The 17237-nt window shown below is 37.8% G+C and overlaps 1 protein-coding gene across 2 annotated transcripts; it reads left to right on the top strand.

Annotated features, from left to right (window-relative positions):
- Window positions 1–3747: 3747 nt before the first annotated feature.
- On the top strand, window positions 3748–16772 carry cUnh21orf91 (chromosome Un C21orf91 homolog). Of its 2 annotated transcripts, none has more exons than XM_079449160.1 (5): window positions 3748–3967; window positions 5703–5836; window positions 13145–13636; window positions 14152–14214; window positions 14630–16772. In XM_079449160.1, exons 2-5 carry the CDS (start codon window positions 5710–5712, stop codon window positions 14794–14796), a joined length of 849 nt encoding a protein of 282 aa, XP_079305286.1. In that variant the 5' UTR covers window positions 3748–3967; window positions 5703–5709; the 3' UTR covers window positions 14797–16772. The 2 variants fall into 2 exon arrangements, with proteins under 2 accessions (XP_079305286.1, XP_079305287.1); XM_079449161.1 differs by having other exon boundaries at window positions 3883–3967; window positions 5706–5836.
- Window positions 16773–17237: the final 465 nt, after the last annotated feature.

Genomic DNA, 17237 nt, shown 5'->3' with positions numbered 1-17237 from the left:
ACACAGCAACACGCATGGACGACGCTCGGCAGACAGGAGACCGGGTGTTTGCGGAGATTGGATGAATTTACTGATATGAGTAGGCGTCTGGCATGTGTAACACATGCTCGCTTACACATACGGTTGTACCCTGTTGATCTCATGGAAAGTTACTCATTGACCATCTCCACAAACAAGAAAGAGCTGAATGCTAGGTTCCTCTATATTGGCTGTTACTGTCCATGGCCTAGTTCTCATTTATTGCAATGACGTCTGACAATTTTATGGCCAAATTTAAGATATGTCGCCATGTTTATTAAAAGGTGGCTGAGTACTATGGTTTAATCCATAGAATAATAGATTTAGGCATATTGCACAACTTTATTTTTCTGTATAAGTGTCTGTATCGATATTTATTACAAAAATATTAAAGAAAAAAAAATGTAGAGACTGCTAAACAAATGTAAGTCAGAATTGATGAAGCTCAATTCCAGTTAAAACAATTAAAACAGGCTCAAATGGGTGATGTCAGGGTGAGTAATGTCATTGTGAAGCCTTGAACCTGCAGGTGTTTCACTGAGGACAACTTGTTATTAGAAATGTACAAGATCTGACATGAATTACATTCTTTTACCCGAATGCACAAATGAGTCAGCCCAATGGTCTCAAACTCCCAAATGCCCCACCTTGTGGAAAAGTTCGGCAGTGTTTATTTAAAAGTCTATATTTAATTTTGTAAATGTATTTGCTTACTTTAGAGTTTGCTGTTAAGGTGTTATGGTTGAACATTAGCAACAACATCTTGCATTTGCAATTGTGCATTTGGCATAAACTAATCCAAAGACAATAATGAAAAAATGTGTCACAAGATATTATTGTTTCAGGTAGTTGACAAATAAATTATTTTTTAAATGTTTAATTGATTGACTAATTGATTGATTTTAGGTTAAACTTGTGGAAATAAACAGGTAATTGTGTTATTCATTAATAGTTATATGTTGCATTAAATATATATTTCATCATTGAATTTTGACTTACCTTTTACAGATCACTGAAATAGTCCTACACTGTTATACAGAAGTAATGAATTAATGAGTAATGGAAGAACAAACTGCTCGGATAAAATTTCAAGCATTAAAGAAAATGTTCATCAAAATACCCTGGATTTTAAATCATTTTTAAAGACCTTTTTCCTCCCAAAAATGTAAAGATCTTTGCTAGCAAGAGTTTAAAAAATATTATAATAAAGGTTATATATTGCACGTTAAAAAGACAGAAGAAGAAATATGTGAAGGGTTCCTGCTCCTTTGTTAAACATGCATTGGCGAGGCAAGCACGAGGACGGCACTTGTGATCCGGTTAATAATCTTACCGTGCGAAAAAGAAGTTAAAAGTGAGTTTCCATATTAAAAAAATGTTTATGAGTATAGTTGTACATGAAGTAAAGCATTTAAGCATTAAATCTGCGACACATCAACCGGGGAAAGTGAATATTGCGTGTGTTAATGTCTGCAATATCTAATACGACCAGGCGGTGGCGCCCAAAACCTATTAATGCATGAAGTATTGCTATTATTGCCCAGCTTTGCATGTTGGCTTCATCTTTACTTCCTATCCATTGACACGTTCTTATCAATGCAAAGAAGTTGGAGATTAGTCGAGGGTTGGGTTTTTACAAAACCTTCTGTAATACTGCTCACGACACAGCGGTCCTTTCGTCTAAATGCCTTCCTAATAATGGCATCATTCTGAGATTATTTGCCAGAAGGACTCCATCAAAGACAGTTATGCACATGGACAGAGAATGTGAATACGAGAGGGGATTCTGGCATCCATACCACTGGCTAGGAGGACCACAGAGACACTGAGTGCCAAATGAGGGCCCCTTAGTGCCATCAAGCAAACTGGCACACGATGAGAGCAAGCCATTTCTTTTCATGTCGTTAGGCTTGTTTGAGATGAGCAAAATCTGCGCAGAACCGATCACCGGTGATCACCGCGAGCTGCATGCCGGTTAGAAAAGTGTCCGAGTTACGTCCGCCTTGCTCTGATGTCATGCTGACGTGTGCCAAAAAACTCTCGCGACGGCGAGGCGGCTGTGTCGGATTGAGCAGTCGAGCGCAGTTGCTCTCCTCCGACTGCCCTATTCATGGGAAACGACTGACTGACGACACAGCTTCAAGCTCATTGGCTGAGAATGTCAACTGATACATTTTCTCTTCATTCTAAGAATTAGATTACGCATCTGTTAATTTATATTTACATGCAAACTAAACAAAAACAAAACACGCCTAGTGAAGTTAAGAATTAGGACGTGCGTTTATTTTAAATTTCTCTTCATTAGAATTCTTCCTTGTTGTAATTTTCTCTTTATTCTATGTTTGTGTTAATTAATAAACCAATCCATTAAAAATATACATGCACGCATACATATCTAAATGGACTGTTTAGTCATTATGCCTCATCTTTGTGTGGTTTCATCTGAGAAGTGTCTGGGTCTTAAAACAAGGGAAGAAATTCTGAAGAATATTTGCTACAATACAGCTTTGACTTGAAAATACTATTGACGTGAAATGGTGGCAGAAACCTGCTTGTTATTAAATATGACAAACATTTGTTATGAACTCTGTCTCTCAAAAGCAACTTGCTATTTACTTCATTTACCAATTGTTTATACAATCCTTGAAAATGTCTTACATGTTTTTGTGTAAACTGTTTATTTGTACATCATTTGACAGTACATTCAGTTATTATTATTGTAACCATCTTCATGTAAAAACAGTGGTATTTCGATTACATCCACGATGTCTGCGATAAAAAACGCGAACGTGATCTCCTCCATTGTTCACGTTTGCAAGCGACAAAACAGCGAGATTCACGAAGTGTCCGACTTCAAAGGTCTTTTTTGACTCCTCCCCTTACTGCAGCCGCCTACTCTCACCTACATTTCAGGCGAGGCGCATCTCAAACAAGCCTAATGTAGGCAGTAATGAAAGCAGAGAGGATGGGTGTTTTAATAAGGCATTTAAAAGACACACATTATAATAGTAAGTATTAACATTACAGCCTATAGGTAGGATGGTAATAAAAACCGATGCAGAGGATAGAGGAACGGAGAATCGAAAGCAACAGTAAATTGATTTGGTTTGCTGTCTCGTGTCGTGACGTAGAGAGAAATTCCGTTATGGGATTCCCCACTTGAGCAAAAGATCAATACGATATAATGTGCTGATGTCAGTACCCGCTAACTGCTAATGGAAATAATAAATAAAAGAAAACGTGTTTACACAGTAGGTGCATTTGCAATATAATGAATAGGGAAAATGTGGGACACCGCTTGAATAATTACGCAGTACGCATGCTAAAACTTTCTCAGATTAATTTATGACATGGTTAATTGTCGTTGTGTGTATGTCGCGTCAGTATTTTAAATAAGGAGCATTTATTCGTTTTTTTTAAATATTTATAATTACCGTTAATGTTCACAGTGTAAAATTAGTAGTGTACGCTCTGTAATGACTAGCTCGTCCTCTCTGCATTGACGCACGACAAACTAGTAACAAACGTATGCGATCAGACATCTAAAGGATTAGTGATATAACTTTTAAGTTTTCCTTATGAAGGCACGTCGTAATGTGACACATTTTTCAGAGTCTTAACAAGCATTAATAAAACAAATGGCAAAGACATTTTGATTTCTGTGTTACGTTCCGAACGTAGCACGAGAGCGCAATCCCGCAACCAATCGGAGTCGCAACTACTCAGCACGTGACTTGGCGGTACGGCCAGCTCGAGTGGATCGTGTCTCTTCTGTGGGCGCGATCTTTGTCGTTGCTGTTCCTGTACTTGTAGTAGCTAACTGCTTGCCGTCTCCTTCAATAACAATACACCCGCCGTTCTAACAGCGTGGTTAGCTCTAAGGTCAGACAATCTCTGTGTCTTTTTTCCGGATTGTCTCGAAATTTCGTTTGACAACGTAACGCTTCAGGTAATATACGCTCATAACGTCTGCTGGCATCGTCCTTTTCACCAGATTGTGGTATTTCCAGCGCATTTTGTTATTGTGAGGACAGAAACGTAACGTTACACGGGTAATGTAGATAACGGGTCTGGGCTTCGTTCTGTTGTTGATGGTTCTAATCACGAAATATCTCTTAAAATGCTTTTTAAACTATGTCGTGTAACATTTTGTTTGTCCTGAATAAATGTAACTTGAAATGTTTTATTTAAGCTTCGTTGCTGTTAACGTTACGCTAACTTCTTATCGCTTCAATCTGACTGGTTAAGATCATCGACAACGTATTAGATCGTTAAACTGAGGTGAAAGGCCTGGTGGTGGATTTTGTTGAAATCTTCGTGTCAAATCTTTACATTAAGCTTTGGCTTGTTAAACTACTCTATCGAAATTGAGCGTGGTTTTACTACAGTAACTATTACATTTTTAGGTAAAGTTTAGTGTTCACAAATGCACCATTGCGACACTTTAGTAGTCTTATTATAATCGTGATATTTGAGGTAAATCCAATAGTAATCTTATACCTTTACTATAATATCAACATGGTTAATTTTTCCAAGAATAGTCGTTAACCTAAGACGAAATAAACACATGGACTGTCTCTCAAACCCTAGAGTGCTTCCTAAATAGACAGCATGTTGAGTTGACTCCTAATGCACATAGGACCAAAACGTGATGTGCTGCCTGTGTATGTGATATTACCTAAAGGTATTGCAGTGAGACACTTTCATACTAAATGGAGTCAAACATGCACCCACGCCTGTCAGCAGTTCTTTGTTTTATCTGTGAAAAATCTTATTGGGGAATCTCCAGTTTTACTTAAACTTGTCCGGACCTGTTGATGCAAGTGAATTAACGTTAGTTGTTATTTTATGTTGTTCTCCACAAATCTGCAGAACTGTATTGGTTATGACATTTGTATTGTGCAATAGCAATAGTGCTGTGATTGAAAGAGCTGGCGATGTTTTCTAGATCGTAACAATTTGCCCGCTCAACAACTTGTGACATTCTGGAGGGTGGCTTTATGTAAGGCTTGACTAATGGTAATTTAGTTGTGTAAACAAGGCACTTCAGTCTTTTGGCCTCACAGGAATCTAACAGGCACTCTTCTGTAAAACTGACCTATAACTGACCACGACCTATAAGAAACACGGCAATAAAGCAACTCCTGCTGTCTTCTCAATGTTTGTTCATCTGTCTTGTTAATCAGATTTTGTTAGTGCATGTGTTTTTTTTCTCGCTGTTGCATTGTTTTGCCGACAAAATTCTCTACTTTCTTGCTTGTGTTATATTTAGGTTTAGACTATTCATTAGACCAAACCAAAAAAAATTCAGTGTTGTTGAAAAATATAATTATTATCTTAAAGGTCCATTGGATTAAATGCAGCGGCATCTAGTGGTGAAGTTTCAAACAACAAAACGCCCCAAAAAAACATAACGCTTCATTATGTTAAATCTTTATACACCGCTAAAGACATAGTTATGTATATTATATTACAGTTATGCATTTCTGTCAAAAGATTGTCCAAAAAACTTACACATTGGACCTTTAATTCAATAGCGACAGCAGTATTTGTCATTCTCAAGATTATAAGCGATTGTTTATGGATAATTTATTATTTCCTTTTTTATTGTTTTGTGACCCGAGTTTTCTAAAATAATTTTAGGGTGAAGTTGAACTATTTGTAAAATTCTGTTTGGTTGGCAGAAGCAGCATGGAAGAAGAGGAACACTTTGTAAACATAGACCTGAACGATGACAACATCTGCAGCATCTGTAAGCTAGAGACGGACACAGGAACACTTTCCTTCTGCCATGTTTGCTTTGAGCTGAGCATAGAGGGTAAGAAAAATCATGTATGTTGTGATAATAAGCATATAATGTCTTAAAACCTGTATGACATTTAAATGGGTAAAGCCTTCCCACTCCGTCCATCCATTTTCCCCTTATTTTTTGACAAATGGGTCTTCGTTCCTTCACTTTATGTGTTGTTTGAAAATTTAACCGAAGTGTTTGAAGTGCCTCTTTGGCGTCTTTGGCTATTAAGGCTGGAGCAGCCGCATCAGTGCAGGAGTTTTCATTCTGTGCAGCTGTCATCTTTGCGCTGAACAGCCCCTAAAGAGCACTTCGAGAGAGCGTTACGAATAGTTTTATGTTTTGTTATTGCAGGATGCAGTCATGTTTGGTATGAAGAATTTTCTTTGGAATCAAATAGCTATCTTTGGAGTCGTTTGCTTGAGGTCACTCAGGGAACACGATTTTAAGGTTGAACGAACTGTATGACTGGTATGAGTTCAAGGAGTTTTATAGGAAAATGATTTCAGCAGAATTGCGATAGTACAGTTTTCCAAAGATTTCAGTCGCTCTCTCCGTCTGCACTGGTCAAACAGAATTACACATTTCACCTCTAAAAGATAAAATTGGCATTCTTGTCTGTTGTGCTTTTAATTTGTGTTTTTGTGTCCTGTCCTGTAAAATAAAGGCCTGCACATCAGTTATGGGATTGCTGGATCAATGGCCAATCTAGGTCGGATTGTCAAAGCGTGACTGGTGGATTCTGTTACACGGGAAACAATGCATCAAGTGAATTTGTAACATAAGGTGTGTGCGCGCGTGTGAGTTGTATTGAAAAGATGTTTGTGCAACAGATACCCCATCCATACAGACCGGTGATCCCAGAAAACTGCCCCAAAAATTGTCAGAGTTCCTTTTATGTGAACGCAAACGCATCCCTGATTGATCCGAAAAGTGATTCCGGAAAAGGGGACCTAGTAACATTAACATGATCAGTCCCGGAGAGCGCCCTGTGTGATCAAAAGGCAGAAACAATGCCGTAAAAGCCGTGTAGTGATGACACGCATCTATAATAAATCGTAAATAATTTGGCTGTGAAAAACAAATATAGTTAAGTGAGTAATATTTGTTTGTTAATAAATTGAAAATAAAAAATTACTATTTGTTTTAGATAATACATGGATGAATGCAAGAGTCCTAATCACCAGATTTGTGGTCAAATGCGAGAATAGCGTTTTCTGCCTCTAAACGCAGTTTAAACTTGAAATTACTTTTATCAAAAACTATTAACACGAAAGTACGCAGCGCTTCAATAAACTTGATCGCTTACCAACCTTTAAAACACAGCTGCCTTTCTCATGCTGCGCAGAAGTGAAACCCACAAGTTTCTGTGCAGACACTGGTAACAGGTTAATTCCAAACTTTCACTCTTACATTTATGTGCTTGTTTTTCTCAACAAAACCATTGTTAACAATATAAACATGCTTTTTATAGCATTATGTGCAATATGCTTTATTAACAGGTTTTTCATTCGATCTGCGTGAGCTTATTTGGAAATGGTTACAACATGTTTTTTGAAAGCTCAAACTTTAATAAAACGGTAAACTTATTTTTAAACTCACATTTTTGTAAATCATATTACTGAAAAATGATTATAACATGCCTTTTGTATTGGATTTAAAACACTGGCTCATTTGTACTTGGCAGAATTCCGTTATATTTTTTCATTAAGGCTGTGTAACATTGCACCGAACAAGCCTGAACAATTCGCTTTTATTTGTTGTCATATGACATTTTATATGTATCTTATATTTCGCTTAATCTCGTTGGGCTATAGCCTACCTTGCATCATTCCTCTTTCTTGTTCTGCATTTACCAATAAAAAATATAAATACAATTTTTTCCAGGATCTCTTTGTGAAAAGGGCAAGAGTGTGGCGTACAAGCGATGTCTCTTGAGTCCACCACACCAGCTGTCAAAAACCTGAAGTGAAATTAACCTCAAATTTATTCAGCTTGTTTCTTTTCCCTTCTCTTATTGATTCTGTGTTTATTTGAGTTGTTTATAAATAAATCCTACCTGGTCCCTAAATTCACAAGAATTTTCACGTCACGTTTTCAGAGGAATTCAGACGGTCATGCCCATTCAACTAAATATTCCTTTTTGTTACCGTTCTGTGATTTATCTTCTTATCTGTGACACGCATAATCTCGGTTTACGAAACGTCTGGACGTTGAGCAAAGCACAGCATCTGTGACTTCAGCGCAAGGCCGGGACAGCTCACAGCACCGAGCTCATGAATTAGACACGCTGAATATTCATGCCAGGAACAGACTGTTACAGCTCTTGAATATTTAAGACAAGAGAGAAAAGATCTGGCAGCGCATGGCCGTGAGCTGTGGGTAGCTGTGTAGAGACCTGCCTAGAGCACCAATTGGCATGTGACCTTACCTCTCGGCACACACTTACAGGTCATCTTGTCTGACTGGCACACAGTATTATTTACCCTCTTACAGTAGAATCGAATGATGCATGCTGTGGGTGCACAAACACAAGCTGAATGTGCATGTTCAGACCTGAACAAACACCCGTGCACCTGCATTACCCTTAAAACAACATCCGGCTTGGTTGACAGTTTGTTCGTTTCTCAACCGTTTCTTTTGTTTTAGACTAATTTTGTTTGCCAGCCTCTGTTTTTATGTGTACTGCAAAGCAGTTACATGTCGGGCTGTTTTTGTTGACCCGGATGTTTTGGATCTTATTATAGGTAGCAGAAGAGGTGCTTGATGTTGCTATTTTTACTGCATGCTGTGTGCCATGACGGGCGGTTCTGCTTTTCTGGTTCCTAAAAGCACTCCTGAAACAGAGAGAGCGATACAGACAAAAACAGAGAGAAACATGCTTTTATATCTGTACATGTATGTCGAGAACATTCAAACAGGAAGTCACTTTCAGAGTTAAACGTTTTTTCTTGCATCTAAAGACATTTCAGCCTACGCTATTTGCTATTAAACAGGGTAAAAATAGAGTGCAAGAATGTATGTTTTGGGTTTGTTTACACTTGTTGAAGAATGTTTCAGTGACGTTTGAGAGTCGTTTGTTATTTAAAAATAGATGAATTTGGTGCCACCATTTTTTGGACCTTTAAATAATAGTGTTGGTTAAGGCTGTTTATTGTGTTTTGTAGTTTTAGGGTTAGGCTACATTTTTCTTCACCCTAAAGCAAAATATCTAATTTCATTTAAATGAATACATTTCATTGTTATGGTGTCATGCATATGCATGCTTATTTTGTACATTTCAGAAATTAGCAGATATTAAACTTGAACCGGTAACCAAACAACATTGCCCCATTGACTTCCATTGTATGGACACAAAACCAGACATTTCTCAAAACATCTTCTCTGTTTGATAGCAGAAAGTCATATACAAATTGAGGTTTTGGAGTGAACAATCCCCTTAAAGTCCCATTAAAGCTCCAAGCGTAAGCTAAAGTAATTGTGATGCTTGTTTAGGCACAAAATTTCAAGCTCACTTTTTAATTTCTTTAATATAGCTCTCACTCACTCCTGCAAGAGTACATGTTTTCTATTGGCTCTTGCATGGGAAAGACCTGGATTCTAGCTGTATTATCGCTGCTCTGAGAACAGATATCCCAGTACTAACAATCTCTCCATGACAGACACAGTCTCTTATCCTCTTACGCAAGACCGGTGGAGTCTGTGCATGTGCATGCTTGCGTCAGCCGAGGGCAGGCAGGGATGACAGAATATTCCTGATTCTCTAAAGCATGAATACAACACTGAACTTCTGTGTGTGTTGTTTGGCACATGCTTTTATGTACATGAAAGACTGAGATGCTTTTGTCTGTCTCTCTTATAGATGTAATTTTGAGTGAACTCTTGACCCCTAAACGGAAGCGAGAAGATAAGTTGTGAGTGTGGTTTGCATGGTGGATAAATGCAAATTTGCTGACCTGGCCCGCTTGCTTGCGGCTAGCAGGCTGTGAGTTTCCATTTCAGTAATGCTTTTCCAAGCTCCAGAGTCATCAGCAGCTTTCAGCAATATTTCCATCCTTGAAAACATTTCTCGATATATAATGTTGGATGACAGTTATGGTGTATTACCTTCATATATTCTCACTGCAGCTTAGAGATCATATTTGTAGTTAGTTTATAGGATCTTGCACTTGGGAAACTTTTCAAACTCTTCATGTGTGGTGTTTGTTGATGTTTGCACTTCGGTCTTAACAGGAATTCATCAATGTGGACCCAACATTTGTATTCTTTTTCTTTAAGAAACACATAGTGTACGTATCAGTGTGCTTTTAAAGATATCAAAGCAAGAGTCTCAAGGTGAAAGAAAACATCCACTGCAAAACATTTTTAATGAGACTTTCTGAGCTGCTTGACACAGTCTGTGAAATCTTTCAGTAAAAATCTAAGTTATAACAAAGTGCTTGCTCTTTTTGTTCACAAAGGTTTTTCAGTTCATTCAGCTCCAGGCATTTAGCGTACAGACCGTTTACACCTTTGTTGCTAATTTAACCTTTAAGATTTTCTATCTTGTTTTTTTACTTAACTTAAAAAAAAATCCTATTTGTTATTACTTGTATTCAAGCATGTTTAATCTTTATCTACCATGCCATGGATTTTACTCTGGTCAAATCTATGTTTTTTTAAAGACCAACTGTGCTTTTTTTTGACAGTTATATTTCGTTGTGTATGTGCAAGGTCACTGCATTTAAACCAGTGCACTGACCAAATCGACCAAGCCACCATTTCAATGACTGCAGCTGTTGGACTGGGCTCCGACTGTAGCCATGAGTTGTTAAAGTCAAGGTTTCAGTGTTCTAATTTAATCTATGGACACACAAGGAAGAAGTAGCCCTCATGTGTGTCAACTGACCCCCGTGAGACTAACTCCTGATTCACACATAGGTCACTGCGTGCTGTGAGTATGGGGTGCTTTGAGCAACACGTATGCAGTACAGATCCGTCATGCGCCATTGTGCTTCCACATGTCACATACTACATTTGTAGCGCCTGATATATATAGGATTAATTAAAACGTAAGTTTTTAAAAAGCTATTTTCATCATTGAGATTATCTGTTTTATGTTTATTGCCAGTGGTTGATATATATATATATGAGAATCCACCGTAAAAATCCATGGTGTATTTGAATTAGTGTAGGAAAACACAGAAATAAAATTACAAACCTTTTCAGGACTAAACACAATAGTTGAAAATACTGTATTTAAATACTGTAATTTAAATTATATTTTATGTGTAGTTTTAATGTTAGGATGGTACTTCAAAACAGCTTCAGGTTACGTGAAGTTATATTAGCCTAGCCCATTAAAAGAGTTTCAAAATAACTTACTATCCATTCCAGTGGCCAATGAAACTGCCTCCCATGCCTTTTCTTTAGCATTCATTTCTTTATAAAAACAGTCCTGGGGTCATAAATCACTTTGTATTTCTCTACCTCAATTATTAGCTGTGTGTCAGTTCATGTTCATTTCGAGCATGAAACGTGTTCTATAACTTTAAAATGTGCCGTTCTGTACAGCAAAAATACGCTGCACTTGATGTCAAATACTTGACATAGATTATACTTGACAAGATTACCGTTTCCATGACAGCGACCTCCATCACCCGCTGCAGATTGGCTTATCTATGGCATTGTTTTCTAAACAGTTCGAAGGCTTACAAGATCTCTTCTTCTCCTCAATATCTGTTTTTGTTGTCATTCTTGACCAGACTGTTGGTCAGGGCAGAGTACACACAAGCACCATTGAGCAGAACAGATCACAGAACAGTCATTCCCGGTCTAATTTCTAACATAAGCACTGGAGGGAAATAATACAGAAATCGGTTGTTTGTGAACTGACACAGTGAGTTTAGTCTTTGCCAGAGTGTTGTCTCTGAAGTGCACGGCAGTATTTGTTTGAAATTAATTTTATTGCGTTATTTATATTGTGTTGCCTTTATTATAATCATGTCTTTTTTTATGCTTGTCATAAACCATTATGAAACTTTAGAGCAAAGTTGATGACATGCTGCGAAGAAAGTGCAACGGTCTCATACTTTGTTTGTGAAACTTAATGTGACACCATGTCTACAACAGACCTGTACGTCGAATTCGGTGTGTCAAAACAAAGTCGTTCTGGTTTACAATCAATGAAACGGTCTACACTGTAAGAGGCCGAGGTGTAGTGACAGGCTTTTCATTGCTAGAGAATAAAAAAACACAAATCAATCCATTTAATGAATACGGAATATGAAAACGTAAATCTCGCCTCAACTCTATCAGTCACATATTCTCACGTCTCAGGTTTGATTTCTGGGTCTTGTAGGGTTCCTGGGAGACACTGGGTTTAAAAAAAGTTTAAAGCGATTTGGACGCTTTGTACTCCTATTCTTCTTCAGACCGAGTCCTGTGTGTGTGTGTGTGCGCAATTTAACCTTCAGTTCCCCTATTTATAATAATGTCTAAGTGTTCTTTCCTGTTATTCAGACTTCACTGTGAAGTGCAGGAAATTGGTTTATCGTAGGCGCAGAACGATTTTGGCTTTGGCCACACTGTCTTCTCCCCCACAGCTTGAAGCTGTTCTACTTAAAGTCAAGCTCAACCAAACCCCTAAGGGCTTCTGCTTAATGTTACACATTGTTACAGACATTACAGGAAATAAACCACGTTTGTGGCGACAAGTTATTCCGTGCACACTAACCTCGAAAGTAAATGAAATGGCCTGTCTTTCAGGGGTGACTAGCTCAACGATTTATGATCACACACGTATGTGAGGTCTTATATAAGCATGTGCATGTCGCAACCGCAAAGGCTTAAATGCAGGCTGCTGTTTGGTATGATTATAACTCTCACGACGTGTTTCAACAAAACTGAGCTCATACAGTAATGGCACATCCTCACACGAAATGCACGAGGCATCTGGCAGCGCTAGTGTTGTATTCCTTTTGTGTTTGGTTTGTTCTCGGCCTACTTTGAGTTAAAAGCAGTGTTGTTTTTGCTCTGTTATGAAAGGACGTATTGAAAATAGGAAGTTGGGATTATGTCAGGCACTCTGTGATGGAGTGACATGGTTTTTATTATTCATTTCTCTCCAAGATTTGATCTGTTTTACTGTTTTAAAGACAGTAGCTACAGCTTCAAATATTTTTAGGACACTTCCTAAAATCGGCATATATTTTTAACTTTACAATTCCATTTGTCCTCGCATAAATGCACATAAACAGATATTTCAGAAAATCTAATTTCACTGCTGCCACAATCCTAAAAGATTCAGTCTTCTAATCAGAAATCTAATCCTGTCTTTGTATCTGTTCATACCAGGTGTATCCAGTGTCACCCTGTTGCACTCCAAATCTCTACGTGGGCACAGGGACTGCTTCGAGAAGTACCATCTCATCGCCAACCAGAAACTCTCCCACGCCAAGGCCTCCCACAGTGCATACGATGGCGTGAAACGGGCCTTGAGTCAGCGAATCGACCGCATTATACAGTACGCACAAAACAGAGACTCCATATCGGCAGAGACACCTGGGCGCTGGGGGCCCAAACAGATTATGTGCCACACCCAACAAGGTGGAAGAAAGCTTTTGCCCCAATCTGATGCCCAGGTGCCCCGCTACTCTCCACGATGGGCTGAGGCAGCATCAATGGCCGAGTCAGAATATGGTAAAACCATGCTAGACTGCCACTCTGCTGAGGAGCTTGGTCTCGGCCTACTGCATCAGGGACTGTGGGCCGGAGAGAGACGGGAACAGAAGAAAACGCAGGATACTGCCAGACAGAGGAGACGCATGGGACATGGTCGAGAAGAGTGTGAGTTAAGGAGACTTTCTCTATTATTATTTTTCCTCTCCTGTATTTATATAAATATTTATGTACACGTGTGTGTGTGTAAGCTGATATCATCGAACTATAGCCCTAGGCTCAGTTTAATTCCCATGGTAATATCTCGGATAAAGTAAGGGAGAGAGATGGGAAAATTAAATCAGGTGTGATCGATATCTTCAGCATTAGGGCTTTTATCTTTTATTAGGATGCTTTATATCTCACTATCTTTCCCATCAGTCTAGTACACAAAACACCAATAAACGGCTAAGGTCACACTCTACACCTCAATTTTCTTTTCCAAAGAATTGCGTTCTTTTATGAACAGATTCAATATCAGGGTCGCGCCACATGCCTTTCAAAGCTGCCCGAGCCGAATTAAATGCGTCTCAAGGACTCTTGTGAAGTCATCTAGTTTTTAGATCCGCCAGGAGATAGCTTTGTTGAAAAAGGTGATTTTTATCCCTGCTATCTAAAGGTCATTGATTGTCTTTCACTTTCAGTGGTGAGGATGAATGTGGACGAGCTTCGACAGTTGAACGAGCAGCTGCGTCTTCAGATACAAAGTGAGTTGTCAACAATAAACCTTTAACCTGTTTAAAGGAACTGTACACTAAATAATCTAAATAGAAGTCAATACTTCCAATACCGGAATTGGCTTTGTGTGAAATATTGTGGATAACTATTTTTTATTATTTATCCACAGTCCATATTTTTTTGGTTAGGAATAAACATAAACAACAGCAAAAATCTGTCTCCGTATCTTTCTCAGATTCACAATAATAATCATCATTTAATATAATGTAATTTGAGTTAAATCCATGTAAAGTAACTTGCAAATTCAAGTTTCAAACAGAGACAGCGATAAAGAGTCAAAAGTTGCAGATTGTAGCTTAAAAATTGGATTAATAATTCAAATGTATCATATAACTGTATTTTATGCATCTTGTAAAATCCTTTCTCTCTCTTTGTTACTGTCAGATGTGTTTGAAGAGCTCTCTGTAGCTGTTCAGGAGAAGGACTCTCTTTCATCAGAGCTGCACGTGCGACACATAGCCATTGAGCAACTATTCAAAAACTGTGCCAAGCTGCCGTGGCTTCAGATCGGGAGAGCGGGGGTCAAAGCTACAAACAGCCCCGTGGAATGAGAGCTTTTGAGGACAACGGAGACTCCAGCTCCACGAGAACTCCCTTTGGAGATCACTCCTGAACTAATGGGAAACGCACTTTTTCTAAAGTGTGCTCACGAGAATTTGAGGTCATGCTCAAGGAGTTTTATGCAGAACTTGAAATAGAAAGGTGTTATGGACTTTGGAAGTTGAAAATTGATGCAGTGTTTTGACGTGTCCAAAGTGTTTCTATTTCTTATTTCAGTTTTGTTCTTATAGCCTATTTTTGTTTCCCTTTTCTTTTTGTTCTGGTTCTTTTTTGTGTCTTGTTTAATTTACATTTGATCATTTGGGGTGGTTTATCGACTGGGTTCAGTCTGACAATATTCCTATCGCACATTTGGGCTTGCTGATTGGCTGTGGTGTTGCTGTGGTAACTGTTGCTTAGTTAACAGTTTTATCCTTCCTCTGCTCATTGCAGTGGAACTTAGTAATGACTGAGCAGACAGGGTTGTACCATTACTACAAGATATAGTTCACTGTCATACTGAGGTCTTACGTGAATCTTGTTTGTTTACGTTTATTTTCACTCTGAAAGCTTATCAACATGGTGCTAGTGTTTAGCTTTGGTGAAGTGTTAACATTTTACAGGGGCTTTCGCCCCATCAAACATTCATTTTATGCATGAATGCTTTCGTTTTGGTAGAACATTTTCATTTGGAACGTTTCTGCTCATCGCTTGAACTGACGATAAAGAAATGGATTACCCAAAAATGATGTTTGTCATGTCATTCCAAACTCGCATGACTCCCTTCAGTGAAACACGGAAGGAGATGTTATACTGGATTCTACGCACACGCACTTTCTATGGAAGAAGGAAAGGCACAGAGGTTTGGAATGACATGGTGGATACATGAGTAAATAGCCCTTTAAGCCTAAACTTGGCTTAAATTAGTGTTTGTATTAATATTGAACCAATATCTTCAACGAGCTGAAAAAAGAAAACTTAACCAAAGCGATTGTTACTTTAAAGTAACTATTTTAGTATTTATTTTGGTTGAACAGTTGTTTGCTTTACAAATATTTTAAACCAAATGTGCTCACTAATGTATTGTGTATGGTGTACCAGTTTTGTCAGTATCCCCATTCCTAACTTAATGCATTTCTTATTTTAAAGTGGCTTGTTTTTCCTATATGGTGTGTATACAATGGTTTTGCTGTGTTTGGGGTATGCACACAATCTGACAAAAGAATTGGGGAAATATTACTTTCAGATCAGACTCTATTGCCATCTGGTGGTTATTCGGAGAATCAACCCTTTCTGCCCATTTCCTGCCGTATACATGGCCCAGTGTCGTAATATCTAAAATCTTAGTTTAAAAAAAGTTGCATTACTTTTAAGAGATCAGTTATTTATATTTGAATGATCAGTTCTCTTTGTAAGAGATACTAGTTTACCTGACCCCTCTGGGGTTTCTAAGACACAGTTTTTTAAATATGTTATTTTTAATGAGTGAAATCATGTAATGTATTCTGTCAATCTGGATATGGCCTGCGAGGTACAGTTTTCCTCTTATCGTGCCAGCTGTATGTAATAATGGATGAAGCAATATGTCCTTGAAATGTGTTTTCTTCCTTTGTGCAGTTGTTTTATTTTGTAATGGTTTGCTCGGTTCAATTCAGATACAGGAGAAAAATAAAATGCCGTGCACTGCCCAAATTACTTTATTCGGTCCCTGCATAGACGAGAAATGTCATGCTTGACTGTGTTACAAATACAAGCCATTCATTGAAATGTTGGCTTGTTTATGTTAGTGCACATGTGTTGATCATTCTTTATTCATTGCGTGTATCGTTTTGCCATTTTAAAAGATTTTTTTTTTAGTTGCTTGTGTGAGTGACATTTCAAACGGTGTATTCAGTTCTTTTTTAGCTTTCCATAGTGTAAAAGAATATTGTTTGCTGTGATGTGCACATTTTATTTAAGGGAATTAATTAATAAAATATTTTTCCTAAATTGATGTGTGATCTTATTTCTTTCACTCTTTCATAATTCACTAGATTACAATAAATAATATGATAGTGTTGAATACCCTAAATTGTTAAACCGATGTAGAAATACAAATGATCTAAAAACAAAACCGTACCAAATCACTTTTAATAAATTGGGAACATTAATTTTGTCTTGTCTTTTAGGTTTATAATTTAAATGCCTCTTTTGAAAGATCTTAGGTTTCATTGATATTAATTTAACATCTATGTACACTTATTGTGGGCCTAATGCAGATAAACGCAATATAACGAATTATTGTTATTATTCTCCCCTTCTGATTACTTCTAAGGCTTTTTTTATGTTAACCTTTATCAATTTTAAGTTTTCTTGTTAATTGCATTTTGGTATATTTCGTCACCGTATTTGATTCACTTCGGGGTTGATAAGGGACCCTGTCAATCAAATATATTATAAAAATAAGATTAGA

This window comes from Barbatula barbatula (assembly GCF_947034865.1).
Source record: "Barbatula barbatula genome assembly, chromosome: 24".
In the NCBI taxonomy this organism is placed as follows: Eukaryota; Metazoa; Chordata; class Actinopteri; order Cypriniformes; family Nemacheilidae; genus Barbatula; species Barbatula barbatula.
The sequence above is the reverse complement of the archived record's forward strand: the minus strand, read 5'-3'. Positions and strand labels throughout refer to the sequence as shown.

Coding starts and splice junctions, on each gene's coding strand:
- cUnh21orf91 (XM_079449160.1), top strand. CDS start 5,710: ATGGAAGAAGAGGAACACTTTGTAAACATAGACCTGAACGATGACAAC. Junction 5,837..13,144: donor CTTTGAGCTGAGCATAGAGG/GTAAGAAAAATC, acceptor TGTTCATACCAG/GTGTATCCAGTGTCACCCTG. Junction 13,637..14,151: donor GGGACATGGTCGAGAAGAGT/GTGAGTTAAGGA, acceptor TTTCACTTTCAG/TGGTGAGGATGAATGTGGAC.